The sequence below is a fragment of the Bos javanicus genome, chromosome 16 (assembly GCF_032452875.1).
Source record: "Bos javanicus breed banteng chromosome 16, ARS-OSU_banteng_1.0, whole genome shotgun sequence".
NCBI classification, from domain to species: Eukaryota; Metazoa; Chordata; class Mammalia; order Artiodactyla; family Bovidae; genus Bos; species Bos javanicus.
The window spans coordinates 61,495,951-61,513,088 of record NC_083883.1 but is presented as its reverse complement, the minus strand read 5'-3'; the positions used below and the strand labels follow the sequence as shown (position 1 = coordinate 61,513,088).

Below are 17,138 nucleotides of genomic sequence, written 5' to 3'. Positions count from 1 at the left end.
AAATTTCAAACTCAACAGAAAGCTTTAAGAGCAGATTAAACTCAGCTAAAGAGCAAATCAGTGAACTGGAAATTAAGTCAGAAAAAATCATCTAGGAATCAATGCAGAGAGGCAAAGAGATAGAAAATATGAAGAATTAAAAGACATTGGGGACAGATTCCAATATATATCCATTCAGAGTGAAGGAAAGGAAAGAGAAAATACAGTAGAGACAATAACTGAACAGTTGATGACTGAGAATTTTCCAAATCCAGTGAAAGATACCCAGCCAAAGATTCCAAAAACCAAGAGAATCCCAAGTAAAATTTAAAAAAGAAAAACTTCATCCATATTTATCAGAGTGAAGCTGCAAAATGCCAAAATAAAAAAGAATATCTTAAATGCAGCCAGAGAGATTAACTTCAAAAGATTTTTTGGATTTTTACTTATTGATTTGTGCCTGTGCTGCGTCTTCCTTTCTACATGGGCTTTTCTCTAGTTGGAGTGACTGGGGGCTACTCTTCGTTGCAGTGCACAGACTTATCGCCGTGGCTTCTCTTGCTGGAGAGCACGGGCTCTAGGGTGCGCAGAGCACAGGCTCAACAGTTGTGGTGCAAAGGCTTAGTTGCTCCGCAGTGTGTGGGATCTTCCCATACCAGGGATCAAACCCGTGTCTCCTGCATTGGCAGGTGATTATTTACCACTGAGCCACAAAGGAAGTCTGACAGCTGGATTTTCAATTGTCAGTTTGGTAACAACAAAACCTGGAAAACAGTGGAAATAGTATCTTCTATGTGCAGAGAGAAAATCATCCTAGAATTGTATACACAGCAAAAAATTTAAGAATGAGGTGAAAAAAAGACATTTTCAGACAACCAAAAATTGAGTTTGCCTTCAGCAGGTCCTCACTAATGAAAATTCTAAAGATTAAGGCAGAAGGAAAGAGGAGAAGAATAATTCAATGCAATTAGACAAGAAAAAGCAATTAAAGGCATAATAATTGGGGGGGGGCGGGAAAAGAGGTAAAACTATTTCTATGTGTAGGTGGTTTAATTGAATATCTGGAGAACCCAAAAGAATTTATTGAAAAGCTATTAAAATAATAAGATAATTTAGTAGAGTCACCATACAAAAAATTAAAATACAGAAATCAGTAATATATACACAGTAACCAATTAGAAGGTATAATGGAAAAGAAGATTCCATTTAAAATATCAAAAAATAAAATATTTAAGCCTACCTTACAAGAAATGTGCAAAATGAGAAAACGATAAAACATTATTAAAAGGCATACAGGTGGACATCCTGTCAGCCATATTCTTCACAGGACTACTCAACAGCATAAAAGTGTGTTCTAAGTTAGTATATAAATTTAATATCACCTGAGTTTTAAAGCATCATATATTTTCTAGAGGGAGATTATATAGAAGAATAAATAAACAAGAATAGCCATCAAACACCCCAAAAAGATTAGTTAGGAAGTGCTGGCCCTACCAAATATAAAAATGTATCATAAGGCCTCAATAATTAAAACACTGTGGTGATGACTAATGAACAGACAGATTAATATAAAATAATAGAAAACCCAGACACAGACTTAGGTTGAATATAGCTAGTTTCAAATGTTAGAAATACCATAATATAGAGTAGTGGGAAATACTATAATGTGGAGGACGTAACATCCTTTTCATACAAACTCAAAGACTGAACTAGGACCAGAAGGTAGGAAAAAAGCTACAAGGAAATGTCTATCATTTTGTTCAATAAAAGAATAACGTTCTAATAGTCACTGCTCACCAAAAACAAATGGACTAACTCTGAAAGTTCTCTATCACTTCAGATACTCAAATATAGACCTAATGATCAACTGTGTAGGTGTTACACTAAGATTCATGCATCTGATGGTTGGTTGAATTCAATGACATTTAAAATCCTTTCTGTTCTTAAGTCTTTGTGATTCTGTTTAGGTCTTGAATTTTTTCCTAGATCTGAAGTGCAGCCAAGATTATATCTATGGTACTTCATTAAGTTTCTAAAGTTGTACTGTAATTTAAGATATATAATGTTAATGAAATCACTTGGTGGTTAATTCAAAATAATTCTGGCCAAGATCTGGGCAGCAAAGAAAAAAATGAGAATTTGTTAAGGGTGTACAACTTAGAAAGATGGTGTTTTTTTCAGTGTTTAAATGTAAAATAAGGAGTTCCCTGGTAGTCTACTGGTTACAATCAGAGCTTTAATTGTTGTGGCCCAGGTTCAACCCCTGGTTGGGGAACTCCCACAAGCCACATAGTACAGCCAAAATTAAAAAAAAAAAAAAAATTAAATAAATGTAAAACAGAAGTCCTGCAAGTGTATAGACAGAAACTTCCTTCTTAGACCCAAGAGCATTGACATATATGCCATCAGATCACACCTGTATAGTTTATGGCTCCAATAGCAACAGGAGCTTCTTCAGACTTTGCTGGAGACGAACTCCATCAGACTGAAGTAAAAATACATGTTTGTGACTGCCATTGTGTGCTCAGTTGTGTCTGACTCTTTGCAACTCAATGGACGGTAGCCTGCCAGGCTCCTCTGTCCATGGGGATTCTCCAGGCAAGAATACTGGAGTGGGTTGCCATGCCCTCCTCCAGGGGCTCTTCCCAACCCAGGGATTGACCCAGGTCTTCCGCATTGCAGGTGGATTCTTTACCAGCTGAGCCACCAGGGAAGCCATTAGGTCCATGATATTCATTGACTTGGGATCCTCAGTTAACAGGTGGTTAAAACTACAGGATTAACATAGCAATGTGGAGAGTGTTGAATGAGAGGGAAAATAAGCCAAGGAAAGAATATCAATATTTAAGAGGCAGGCAGAGGTGGAAGACTACATGAAAAGAAAGAAGTAGGAGAAAGACGGAGTTTTTGTCTTGCAAAGAGAGATGACCAAAAAAGTGAATGGTTAACAGTATCAAATGCTACGGAGAAGTCAGGTTAAATATGGGATTGGAGACACCTGGATCTGACAGTAAGCTCACTGGGGGACTTTACATAGAGTTTTAAGAAAAGTGATTGTGCTAGGAAGGAAGGAAAGAAGTAGTAAAGGAGGAGGAAAAATCAAGGGACATATTTTCTCAGATGGAAGAGAGACCGTGATTATAGATTGCTAATACAGGGAGGCCTGGCGTGCTGCGATTCATGGGATCGCAGAGTCGGACACGACTGAGCGACTGAACTGAACTGAACTGAACACATTGATAAAATGGAATCATTAGAGAGGCAGGCATTAAAGATACTAAAGAAAGAAGACAATGCACATGAGATTAAGTACCCAAAGGAAGACATGACCTTGATGGGAAGACTGAGGCTAAGTGGAGAAGGAGGGGTGTGGGCAGCAGAGAAGTCTGAGGAGATGCCTCAGGGAGTGGCAGGCAGCTCCCCTCTGTAACGTGCTGTGCCGCGTTCAGTCACGTCCCACTCTTTGTGACCCTCTGGACTATGTAGTCTGTCCGGCTCCTCAGTCCACGGGATTTTCCAGGCAAGAATACTGGAGTGCGTTGCCGTATCCTAGGAGGCAAAATCACCCTCCAAGAAAGTGAAGAGAGATGTTTGGGTGAGGACTCTCTTCTTTAGAAGAGAGAAGAGCTGCCAGTGCTCTTGGTCAGAACCCAAATTCTCATAGAGTAAATGAATGAGGATTCAAAACATTGGTTGGAAAAAGTCAAGGTGCTCTTATCTATTGAAATACAGGAAAAGCGTGAATGACGACCAGTGCTAATGTACGGCAAATACCTCTTCTCCAAGGAGCTGCTGTTTTTCTTCATGTGTCAGTAACTTAATTTTTCTGCCTTTGAGACCAGAAAGGAGGTGAGAGGATGTGGTGATCCAATCATAACATTCTTTCTGAGAAGAGACAAAAGATAATCACTAAACAGAAAAAATCAGATTATACCAACTCATTTATTCACTTACTCCTACTGAGGAACTGCCAAGAGTAATTCCTCTAAATATAACTCCATTCAATTAACTTTGTATCAGTTCAGTTCAAAGATTTGTGCAGAAGTGATTTTCTATTAATATAGACCTAAATCATATCATCTCTTATCAACAGGGTTTGGGATCTGGGTTGAAATGAGACAAGTAGTGAACTGCTATAAAATTAGAGGCAGAAAGGCTGTTGGATTTACTAAGGTCTAATGACTTGTCCCAATAAATGTTATGCAACTGACCAGGGTCAATTACATGACAATAACAGCAGCAAACACTTATGTAGCAGTCTGTTCTATGCATCCACATTACTAACTCATTCGATCCTCATTATGAGACTATTACTAGCCTCATTTTTTAAGATGAGGAAACTGAGGAATAGAGCAGTTAAATATCTCACTCAAGGTCACGTATATATTTACGTACTGTGCTTAGATTCTAATCCAGGTGGACAGGGCTCTTAACCATTACAAAAGTATTACTTTTCCTGCCCCCAATAAAGTGAGTGAATAGAGTTGAAGCACTTTTTTAGAAAAGGAACTCATCTCTTATCTATCAAGATAACACGATTGGTCCACAGCAGGTCTTATTCCCACAAAGGGAACAGAAAAACTACCTTTACTAAGATCTCCTACCAGCTAAGCTTTGGATTCAGTGTTTAAAAGATGCATTATTCCTTATTAGTGAGGAAAAAGCAGAGGGAACTAGGAAGCATTATTTCTCTGGGGAAGGGGATTTGGTCATTCACACCATCAAAAAAAAAAAGAAATTTTACCATGTGGGGAAATAATCACCCACTTTAGGTCCTTGAAGCAAACCATGCTGCTGCTGCTGCTAAGTCGCTTCAGTTGTGCCTGAATCTGTGCGACCCCATAGACGGCAGCCCACCAGGCTCCTCTGTCCCTGGGATTCTCCAGGCAAGAATACTGGAGTGGGTTGCCGTTTCCTTCTCCAATGCACGCAAGTGAAAAGTGAAAGTGAATTCGCTCAGTCGAGTTCGACTCTTCGAAACCCCATGGACTGCAGCCTACCAGGCTCCTCCGTCCATGAGATTTCCCAGGCAAGAGTACTGGAGTGGGGTGCCATTGCCTTCTCTGAAGCAAACCATAAAAAGCAGTAATATGCCTCATATTTTTCTCGTGATTAAACTTTTATTGTGGAATTATTGTGAAAAATCAGAGCCAAAAAATTTTTTTAATCTAATCCAAACCCTTGTGTTATAAATAAGGAATAGAAGCCTCTTCAGACAAATAAGTTTACCACAGCTCTGTTAACATCACTAAGTTTAAATTTTGCATTCAAAGAGTTAGGTCAATGTCTTACTGCATATCAGAAAAGAGGATCAAACAAGGGAGATAAAAGTATTGGGTTCTAGTCCTTAGTTCTTCTAATTGGTTGTGGCTTCTTGAGTAAACTCTCAATAGTCTTCATCTATTAAAAACAGATGAAGCTGTTGGTTTCTCTAGATGACCCCTATGTACTGGGGAGCTGGTAAAATATTTATTTGTGGGGGGGATCCCTAACCAAAATATATACTCTCATAGGGCAATTTCAATGGTAGTCATCAATTTAGTATGTTATCACTGAATGCGGAGTTGGGAAGAGGTCTGCACAGTCAGCTCTTGTGAGGCAGCCTGAGCCTTCATCATACCACTGCCCCTAAAGATCCTTCCAGCCGCAAAATTTGATGCATATTTTAACTTTATCATACCTAGAACAAAAACATTTGTCAATTTTGAAAATAGTAATGACCTTTTAAAAGTTTTAGTTCTTCAGAGTTAGTTCACCATCCATGAGAAATAAACTATTTTCAGCTGAATTGCATTCTATAAAGCAGACCCTAGTCATTTTCTTACAAACTTCTGAGACATTGAAAATACTACCATAGAACATCTGGTGGGAAAATATCACTACGAGTCTTTAAAAAATATGTATTTACTTAGTTGGCTGCATGGGGCCTTAGTTGTGGCACGCGGGATCTTTCCATTGTAGCATGGGGAATCTAGGTCCCTGACCAGGGATCAAACCCAGGCCCCAGCATTGGGAGTGTAGAGTCTTAGTCACTGGACTGTCAGGGAAGTCCCAATACGAATTTTTGATAAAAGTTTCAAGGCTACCTATAGAGTCAAGGAAGTTTCCCTAAAAAACCTTTAACACCACCTTTGATGAGCTAGATGGAGATAGCTCGGTTGCCAATCAATACACATGGATCTCCTTCCATCAATACTCTGATTCTGATAACATCTGATTCAGGGCTGTTAATAAATGCTTCTGATGTGAAGTGAAAGACTAAAATTCATGTCTGGGGAGAAGGAGAAGGTCCTAAATGTAAAGTCTATTGTAGAGGATCAAAAACAGAAGAACAAAAGGCCACAGGCTATAAGTGGTGGGTCTACGGTGGTAATGCAGTTGTTAAGAATCCATCATCTCCAGGTCCCCCCAAAAGGGTAACAAAGCTGAGATCTCTGAGTTTACCTGCTGGAACACTGCAAGAGGCAGCTCTCCAGCACCACTCTTCAAAGTCACACTCTTTTCAGAGGCCCAAATCCTCAAATTGGCAGTAGCATCTTGGGCAACATAAAGGTTACTGTGGCCCAAGGTGGATAGCAGGATCTTGATAGATTACACAGGGCACGACAAGAAAGAATGGCATCAATTGCAGCCAGAAGTCAGTTTGAAGGGCACCAGCCAGAAGTCTTCTCATTTCCACCATGGTAGGTATTTCTTTGGCATTGAAAGGATTGTTCCTTCCCACGTGTTCTCAGAACTATCGGGTGCTGGTCAGTGTGTGTCTTCCACCAGTCTTGGCCTGCTGAAGGTTATCTCAGAAATCTTTCCAGGTAATCTCCTGATTGCTCAGATTATGAACAAACCCCAAGGCATCAGTTACTCTAAATCTAGACGCCTGGCACATTATAGATGACCAACCTAACACACTTGAAAAAAGACATCTATCTGGCTTATTCTAGGTTTTCAGCAGCTGCTTCAGCTGTAGTGGACCCAGTGTTGTAGTCTGACTGGATGCCAGGACTCTTTGATATAGTGCTCCTAAACAGCTAATGAAAGCATAAGCAAGTCTCATTCCCAAGTGAAGCAGCTGATATGCACTGAGATCATCTTTTTTTCAGAAATAGGCATAGAAGTAAGAATCCCAAGAACTGAGTCCTCTTGGAAGATGGCAGCCCAGCTGGGTGAGGTCTGAATGAATACACCAGGATCAGATGGGAGGCAAATAGGGTCTTTAGTTGCTGCACTGCCTTCATGGTCTTGGGGAACTAGATCATTCCCAAGACTTCATGAAGTAGGGGATTATTATGGTAAAGTGGAGTATGAACCATCAGTAAGAGTGATCAAACTCCAGAGGATGCTGATTTAAGAGGCCTCCTGATCCAGAAACCAGTCCAGCATCATGCAACTCTCACATTTATCAGGAAGGAGCCCAAGAAATACCAGATTGTGGGAAACCATCATTAAGGTCAAATATCAGTCCTTTGGGTTGGCAATATGTTCTTCTTCAAGGGCTGGAATGTGGCTGGGGTGTGCTACAAGCCACACAGCATCACAGTATGCCCACACTAGAGAAAGCTTCTCTGGAGAATCATCTTCTACTCTTCACCTTGTAGGATATGCATAAGGCCATATAAGTTCCAGAGTCTGATGTCATAAAGATTCACATACCCTTGTCCAGGAGACGAGGGGAAGACAGTAGTAGTCAGGATGGGGATGAATTTGAAATGAAGATAACCCTTATGAGAGGGGAACTAACCATTAATTTAAAAATAAAATAATGAGTACTGAGGCAGTTCCAGGGCAGGTGCATGGCTGTTAAGCCATAAACTAGCTTGATGCACCTGTTGAACGGCCTCAGCCTCAGGCTTAAAGAGGGGACAGATGCGTTTGGGAGGAAAAAAGGCCCGAGCATAGGACCAATTAAAGTCTTCTGGTGGAAGAGCAGATCCTCAGCCTTTTCTGATAACACCTTCCCAGTTTATTAATCTGAAATTGTTGGCAAAAGGATAGTAAATAAATGAGAAAGAGCTTAACAGAAGACCAAATTAGCCTGGTGGAAAGGATAGGTTCTCAGAGATGGTTAGGTCATGGACCTCCAGTCAGGGGCTGGGGTGAATCAGGCTGTGAATGGTCCACTACACAAAGCTCTCATAAAACCTAATACGGGTTTTTTTTTTTTTTTTTTTGGCAGCACCATGCAGCTTGCAGGACCTTAGTTCTTGACCAGGGATCAAACCCAGGACCCTGCAGTGAAAGCACCAAGTTGTAACCACTGGACCACCAGAGAATGTCCTGGATGACTTTATATAAGTCCCCAAGATCCCCTCACCATAACATCTCCCCCATATTGCTATAGCTTTAACATTTTTTTAAAGATTTTTTTTATGTGTACTAATTTTAGTCTTTATTGAATTTATTACAATATGGCTTCTGTTGTTTATGCTCTGGTTTCTTGGCCTTGATGCATATGAGATCTTGAGCTCCCTGACCAGGGATGGAACCCACACCTCCTGCATTGAAAGGCAAAATCTCAACCACTGGACTACCAAGGAAGTCCCCTCTATAGCTTTAACTTTAATGAGGAGATATACCTCAAAGTACCCTGAATCTTCATTCTAAAATCGCCCTTATCTGAAAATGTGGTCTCATCACATAGCTCTATCCCATTTAAGTAAATGAGAAATAAGGTGTATAACAAAACAGGCCAATGAGTCCCTACTACCATCTATGGCAGATCCAGCCTACCAAAACCAGGATATTCACTACATCTGGGTGGGTAGCAGCAGGCCTGAGAACATGTGAGCACACTTCAGATGCACAGTATAAGGGCTACAAGATCCAAGAGACCGTTCAGTTCAGAGGCACACAAATCTGCTGGAAACAATGCCTCTGAGGTCTTCCCGGAAACAAAACTAAAAGACATTTCAGTTCCTAGATGAGAAGTAAAATATACCTATAAAAACATATTTCAAATACTAAAATATTCTTACTCTCCTGACATGTATGCCAGTTATTCATAGTGTTATTATTTTCAGTTTCTACTGAATGGAATTGCTATTTTAAAATTTGGATTTAGCATCTATACTTATGAAGTTTATTTCTCCTAAACTTCATTTGTAGTTTCATTTGACTTCCCTTGTACCTCAGTCAGTAAAGAATCTGCCTGCAGTGCAGGAGACCCAGGTTCAATCCTGGGTTGGGAAGATCCCCTGGAGAAGGAAATGGCAACCCACTCCAGTATCCTTGGCCTGGAAAATCTCATGGACAGAGGAGCCTGGTGGGCTGCAGTCCATGGGGTTGCAAAGAGTCAGGGACAACTGAGCGACTAACACTAACACTATTTCTCCTATAATTTACTGGGGTTAAAAAAAACTTTGCCAGCTATATGAAATGAACTGGGGAGAAGTTCAATCATTACCTATGCTCTTAAACTGGCATGGGGATTACCTGCTCCTTCAAAGTCTGAACACATCTATGGAGTCCAGGCAAAATTTTGAGGTTCATTTTCAACAAATGCATCAATTTCTTCTCTGAAAACTGACCAGTTTTATCCTTCTAAAATTAATGTTACTGTATATTTTCCTAAAATTCTCCATTTCTTAGAGATTTTTAAATTAATTAGTAAGATATTACACATAAAATTTTGTTATAATCCATTTTTTAAAAAACTGTGAGATCTATTACACATACAGAAGAGCATAAAATCACAGAATTTAATGAGAACAGCCATTTAAACATCAAACAGACCAAAGAACAGAAAACTGACTACATTCTATACACCAGTCCTGATACAGCATAATACAATATCCATTCTACTGTTTATGGGCGGGTCTCAAAATCATAAGCTCAGCTATACTTTATGTGCATGTACTCAGTCGCTTCAGTAGTGACCAACTCTGTGCGACCCCATGGACTACAGCCTGCCAGGCTCCTCTGTCCAGGGATTCTCTAGGCAAGAATACTGGAGTGGGTTGCCGTGTCCTCCTCCAGGGGATCTTCCCCACCCAGGGATCAAACTACAGTTCCTGCACTGCAGGCGGGCTCTTTACCCAACTGAGTCACCATACCTTATAAAACAAGAAAAGGAAGAGTAAATTAAACCCAAAATAAGTAGAAATAAGGAAATAATAAAGAGCAGTGTGGAAATTAGCAAAACAAAAAAATAGAAAAAAATTTGTAAAGGCAAAATCAAGTTTTTGAGATCAAAAAAATAGACAAATCTTTTTATAGACTGATGAGAAAAAAAAGAGAAAAAATACAAATTTTCAATAACAGGGACAAGAGTGGACATCCTATAATTATTAAAAGGATAATGGGGAATAATGTGAGCAACTCTGCATCAATAAATTAGACAACTTAGATGAAATTACAGATTCCTTACAAGACCAAAGCTAAGGAGCTCTCTCAAGAAGATATAATAGCCCTATATGCAGTAAGGAAATTTCCTTATACCCAGTAGAGAAACTGGCTAGCCTTGTATCTGAATAACTCTATCTTTGTAACTTAAAACTTTCTCACAAACCTAAATGACTTCACTGGTGAATTATATCAAACATTTAAGGAAAAAATAATTTATAATTCTGTACAAATTGCTCTATAAAATAGAAGAGTAAAAAACACTTTCTAACTCATTTTAAGAGACTAACATTACCCCTAATATCAAAACCAAAAATACTAAAAAACAAAGTAAACTACTAATATATAATCAGTATCTTCAAGAACATCAATGCAAAAATTCTACACAAAACTTCAACCAACTGAATTTAGTAATATATAAAAAGATAGTACACCATGATCAAGTGGGGTTTATACCAGGAACGTAAGGTTCATTTAATATTCAATTCAAAAATCAATCAGGGACTTCCCTGGTGGCCCAGTGGTTAAGAATCTGCCTTCCAACGCAGGGAACATGAGTTTGATCTCTGGTCAGAGAACTAAGATCCCACATGCCCATGGGGCAACTAAACCCATGCACAACTAGAGAACCCAAGCACTGCTACTGACCCTGTGTGTCCTAAAGCCTGTGCTCCACCAAAGCAGCCTGTGCGCTGCAACTAGAGAAAGTCCACGCACACAATGAAGACCCAGCACAGTCATAAATAAATAAATAATAAAACATCAATCAATGTTAGTGGTCATGTTAAAAGACTAAAAAAGACAACTCATCGACTGTCTCAGTAGAGGCAGAAAAAGGATTTGATAAAATCCAACATTCAACATTCACTCCTGACTCTAAAAAGATTTTTAACAAACATGGAATAAAAATAAAGCTTCATCAATATGATAAAGGACACCTAGGAAAAGCCTACACCTTCCATCCTTCCATTATACTTAAAGACGACAGGATAAATACTTTCCCCCAAACTATAACAAGGATGTCTGTTCTCACCACTTTTACTCAGTCTGGTACTGGAGACTCTAGTTAGTCAAGAAGTCAAGAAGAAGAAATTAAAGGCAGGTAAACTAGAAAGAAATAAATAAAACTGTCCTTATCTGCAGATGATATAATTATGTACATAGAAAATTCTAAGGAATCTAGGGTAAAAAAAAAAACTTCTTAGCAGGGATAAGTGAGTTCAGTAAGGTCACAAGATATGAAATAAATATATTTTAAAAATCATGATACAATGCTCATTGTAGCACTGTGCTCAATAGCCTAGACATGGAAGCAACCTAAATGCCCATAAACAGAGGAATAAAGATGTGATACATATATATATACACACATATAATAGAACAGTACTCAGTCATAAAAAGAATGAATTACTGACATTTGCAGCAACATGGAAGGACCTAGAGATTATCATACTAAGTGAAGCCAGATAGAGAATGATAAATATCATATCACTCATATGTGCAATCTAATTAAAAAAATTTTTTTAATCATTCTTAAAAAATGATACAAATGAACTTTTACAAAACAGAAAGTCTTACAGATATCAAAAACAAGCTTACCAAAGGGGAAAACATGGGGGGAAGGGATAAATCAAGAGCTTGGGATGAACATACCCAAACTATTATATACAAGATAGATAATGAACAAGGACATCCTATAGAGCTCAGGGAACTCTACTCAATATTCTGTGATCACCTATAAGAAAAAAGAATCTAAAAAGGAATGAATAGGGACTTCCTGGTGGTCCAGTGGATAAGAATCTGCCTGCTAAAGCAGGGGACATGGGTTTAGTCCCTGATCTGGGAAGATCTCATGTGTCACGGAGCAACTAAGTCCATGGCACCACAACTACTGAATCCCGCATGCCTAGTACCTGAGCTCTGCAGCAAGGGAAGCCACCACAATGAGAAGCCTGTGCACAACAAGGAGGAGTAGCTCTGCTCTCCACTAGAGAAGGCTTGTGTGTGCAGCAACATGGACCCGGCACAGCCAAAAATACATAAACAAACACCTAAAAAGAATGAATACATGTATATGCATGACTGAATCGCTTTGCTGTACACCTGAAACTAACACAACATTGTAAATCAACTATACTCCAATAAAATCAAAAATTTTAAAAATCAATGATAATTCTGTTACAAAAGAATAATAAGAAATTGAAATTACAGAATAATATAATTTGTAACAGTACCAAAATATAAAATACATAGGAATAAACCTTACAAAGACCTATATACTGAAAACTACAAAACTTTGCTGAAAGAAATAAAGAACTTAAGTAAATGAAGAGATATATAATTTTCACAGGCCCAAAGACTCAATACTGTTAGGATGTCAGTTCTCCACAAATTAATCAATAGATAAAATGTAATCATAAGAAAAATCCTAATAGGTTTCTTTGGAAACATTGATAAGCTAATTCTAAGAACTTCACATATGGAAAGCAAAGGACCTAGAATAGCCTGGGCAATCTTGAAAAAGAACAAATTTGGAGGATTTACATTACTAATCTCAGAACATTATAAAACTATAGCAATCCAAACAAAATTGATAATGGTGACAATGTTGACATACAGATAATAGAACATAGTAGAATATCCAGAATAATATCCATATATACGATCAATGTGCTGTGCTTAGTCACTCAGTCGTGTCTGACTCTCTGGGACCCCGTGGACTGTAGCCTGCTGGCTCCTCTGTCCATGGGGATTCTCTGGGCAAGAACACTAAAGTGGGCTGCTGTGCCCTCCAGATTTTTAAAAAGATGAAAAGGCTTCTGAATAGAGAAAGGGTAGTTTTTTTCAACACACGGTGCTAAACAACTGGATATCCAAATGCCAAAAAGTGAACTTCAACCCATATCTGGCACCAGAAAAGGTCATTCAAAATGGGTCACAGATCTGAACCCACAAAGCTTAAAACTATAAATCTTCAGATGTTACTATACAAAATTTTTCTTAGATAACAATACCAAAAGAAGACCCATAAAAGAAGAAAAATGATAGATTGGACTTCATCAGTTAAGAAGTTCCCCTTTTTCAAAGACATTGTTAAGAGAAGAAAAGGAAGTCACAGACTGAGAGAAAATATTTCTAAATCACACATCTGATAAAGGACTTTTATCCAGAATATATAATATACTTTCAAATTCAATGATAACAAAACAAACCAATAATAAAAGGCCAAAGATTTGAGCAGATATTTTGCCTTTTTTCCATGAACAGTTTATTAATTTTATTTCACTTGTAACGACTTAAACATATCAAGTAACCAGTAACCAAATTATAAAACAATTGTATTTTTTTAGCACTTTTCCAGTTTTACTGATATATACTTGATGTATAACACTGCACATGTTTAATATGTACAACATAATGATTTGATATATTATGTATTGCAAAATGATTACCACAACAAATTCAGTTAACATCTATTACCTCAAATAGTTACATTTTTTTTTCTTGTGATAACTTTTAAGATCTACCCTCTTAGCAGCTTTGTACCTTTCACCAAAGGAGATGCAATGCCAAATAATCCCAAGAAAAGATGTTCAACATCACTGATCATGAAGGAAATGCAAATTAAAACTACAATGGCATGCCACGAGCCACTTACTGGAATGTCTAAAATTGAAATCACTGTCTGAATCAAATTTTGGTGAGGGTGTGAAACAACTGGAACATTCATATACTGCTGGCAGGAACGTAGAAGACAGTTTCTCAAAAAGCTACAAACGCAAGCCATATGACCTAACCATTTCTAGATACTTATTTAAGACAAATGAAAGCGGTGCATATGTATGTGCATATCCATTGAAGCTTTACTTGTAATAATAAAAAAATGGAAATAATTCAAACGTTCATCAGCAAAGAATGGTTGATAAATGGTGTATTTCCATTCAATGAGATACTGCTCAGCACTAAAAAGCCATTTTGACAAAAGCAACAGTGCAAATCTAAAAATAATTCTGCTTGGTCAAAGAAGTCAGACAAAGAAACGTATATATTCTGTATGATTCAATTGACATAAATTCTAAAACTTGAAAACTCATCTTTGAGGTTAGAAAGTGGATCAGACGTTGCCTGGGACAGGACAAGGCTGTAAGGAGAGATTATAAAGGGGTACAAGGAAACTTTGAGCTTGTTGGATATGCTCCTTTTTCAATCATAGTGATTATTTTACAAGTGTATGTACATTTTAGAAATTATCAAATTGCACATTTAAGTATGTGCAGTTTGTTGTAAAGCAATTATGCCCAAAAAGTCTACTTAAAACAAACAAAGCAAAAGTAAGGGGAGTATAGAGTTATTACCTTCATCTTCTCCACTTCATTAAGCTCCTTATCAGGATTTTTTTCTAAGTGACTTGCTTTATTCACAGCCATAGCTACTACCAGCTCTTTGCAACAACTGAAAAAAAAAAAAAAAACCACACACACACACACATACAGAGCATCACCTTTTTATTGCTGGTTTCTCCTATAAATCCAAATACAGTGGAAGTTTACCATAATAATTAAGCTACTGATTGACCACAGAATAATTTGTTTCTTGCTCAGTTTCTCAGTCCCATCCTCCTTCTCCCCTCCTTTCAAGTCATGTTCAACCACTGGCAACACTGAATGGAAATGAAGGCAAAACTGGCTAAATTGTAAAAGCAACTTCCCAAATCTGAAGTAATCATAGTGACAGTATGCTTCCTAGTTAATAAAGTACAGTTTTATAGACATCTTCTTCGTTCGATGGGAATCTTCTAGCTTTTCAGATATAAGGCTTTTTCCCTCTTTTTAAAAAAATTTATTTGTCTGCATTGGGTCTTAGTTCCTGACCACAGGATCTAAGACACAGGTCTTAGACCCTGACCAGGGATCAAACCCAAGCCTCTGGCAATGAGAGCTCAGAGTCTTAGCCACTGGACCACCAGGAAAGTTCCTTACTTTTTGCTTTTTTAAAATATGTTTTGGTTGGTGTTTAGTAAAACATATAAAAGTATACATTCAATTTTGCATGGAATTACATATGCAAATTACACTTACTCCCCCCACAATAGGTGCAAAACTGTAATTTATTTATGCAGCTGGTTTGGTTTGTTGTTTTTTTTTGTTTTACTTCTCACTCCCACATACATATACACTTCCTATCCTGCTTATGCTAACACTGTTTTCAAAGGAATTCTAAAGTAATTAAGAAAACACCAAAATTTCACATTCCAACAGGACAGTGTTGAAGCTAGCTTAAAAACTGACCTAGTATTTCTTTCAGGGTTTTAAAACAATCCCTTATTGCTACTACTAACTGCCCTTCTCTCCTCTGCTTTTTTTTTTCAATTTTTATTGGAGTATAGTTGATTTATAGTGTTTTTCCTCTGCTTTATGCCATGTTTAATTTTCAACAGAAATAATACAATAACCAGATAGTTTCACCTGCTCAAATAGCTGGAATATTGGGACAACTTTTTTGCCAGGGCCATTGCATCTAGCTCTAACTTGGCAATTCCAAGGTCACGTTTTTCAGCACTATTCTCCAGACTTATGAGAATATCTGGATCAGGAAAGTCAGGTATCATTAAAATCAGCAAATTTACCATCCACTGAATCATGGGTATATGCAATTCATCCATCTGTTAAAAAAAAAAAAAAAGATTATAATATAAATGACCCACTTAAAATAAATCAAACAGCAAAAACCATATAAAGTTTAAAATAGAACTGTTTTGTAACGAATCAATTATCACATCAATCCAATCGATTAAATCCTTAGATCAGAGTCAGGTCTTTGTGAGGAACAGTGTCAGGCCTTATTGAGGACCATAGGCTTTAGTGAGGAGCTGATACAAATTAAATCAGTCAAACCAAACTAATGAATCTAATCTACTCAATCCAACCCTTCAATCAAATCAAGCCCATCAGGGGATTTAGTGAGGACCAGAGTTAGGGGGCACCCTACTCCAGTACTCTTGCCTGGAAAATCCCATGGACGGAGGAGCCTGCTAGGCTGCAGTCCATGGGGTTGCTAAGAGTCGGACACGACTGAGCGACTTCACTTTCACTTTTCACTTTCATGCATTGGAGGAGGAAATGGCAAGCCACTTCAGTGTTCTTGCTTGGAGAATCCCAGGGACGGCAGGGCCTGGTGGGCTGCCATCTATGGGGTCACACAGAGTCGGACACGACTGAAGTGACTTAGCAGCAGCAGCAGTAGCAGCAGAGTTAGGGGAAGGGCAACTCTTCCTGAGAAAGAGTTAAAATGACTACTACCTTTCACAAGTCAAAGATATTTTCCCCACAAAAACCCTGTTGCTTCTCAACTACACTAATTCTTCTTAGAGAATTAATTCTCTAAACTTTTCTTTCATACATCAATGGCCTGAATGATACTGTCATTTTTGCTTACATAAAATATTAATAAGTCCTTAAAGCATGCTTATGAAATAAACAGTCATATTTGTTATCTTCATTTCAAACCTATATTAAAGAGACTAAATGACAGAAACAAGGTCATGCAATACTTCACAGATGAATTTAAAATTAGAATAAATTAAACACAGAAGAATATCTTTTACTTTCACAAAGATACGGAATCATTCTCTTTAATTAGATGGAGAGTGAAAATGATTTTTATAATAAACCAGATTTATTGTGATTCGGATACCAAATTCTTAGGAGAAATTTTAAGATGAAGTGTTTTATAAAAAGGCACGCTTGTTTCAAATTTACTGATCTTTTCAGGGATGACAAGTGGCAAAACAGCCATCTCCTAGCTGATATTAAAAAAATAAAAAA

At 37.9% G+C, this 17,138-nt stretch overlaps 1 protein-coding gene across 5 annotated transcripts in view; it reads right to left on the bottom strand.

Annotated features, from left to right (window-relative positions):
- Nucleotides 1–17,138, bottom strand: part of AXDND1 (axonemal dynein light chain domain containing 1) — a 78,885-nt gene that overhangs the window by 17,335 nt on the left and 44,412 nt on the right. For 4 of the 5 annotated variants that reach the window (XM_061383328.1, XM_061383327.1, XM_061383329.1 and 1 more), the window contains exons 19-22: nt 15,780–15,976; nt 14,670–14,766; nt 12,228–12,365; nt 3,754–3,864 (exon numbers count right to left, since the gene is read on the bottom strand). In XM_061383328.1, coding sequence (XP_061239312.1) covers nt 3,754–3,864; nt 12,228–12,365; nt 14,670–14,766; nt 15,780–15,976 — 543 coding nt within the window. The remainder of the gene's footprint in view (nt 1–3,753; nt 3,865–12,227; nt 12,366–14,669; nt 14,767–15,779; nt 15,977–17,138) is intronic. The other variant, XM_061383331.1, reaches the window with a different exon arrangement.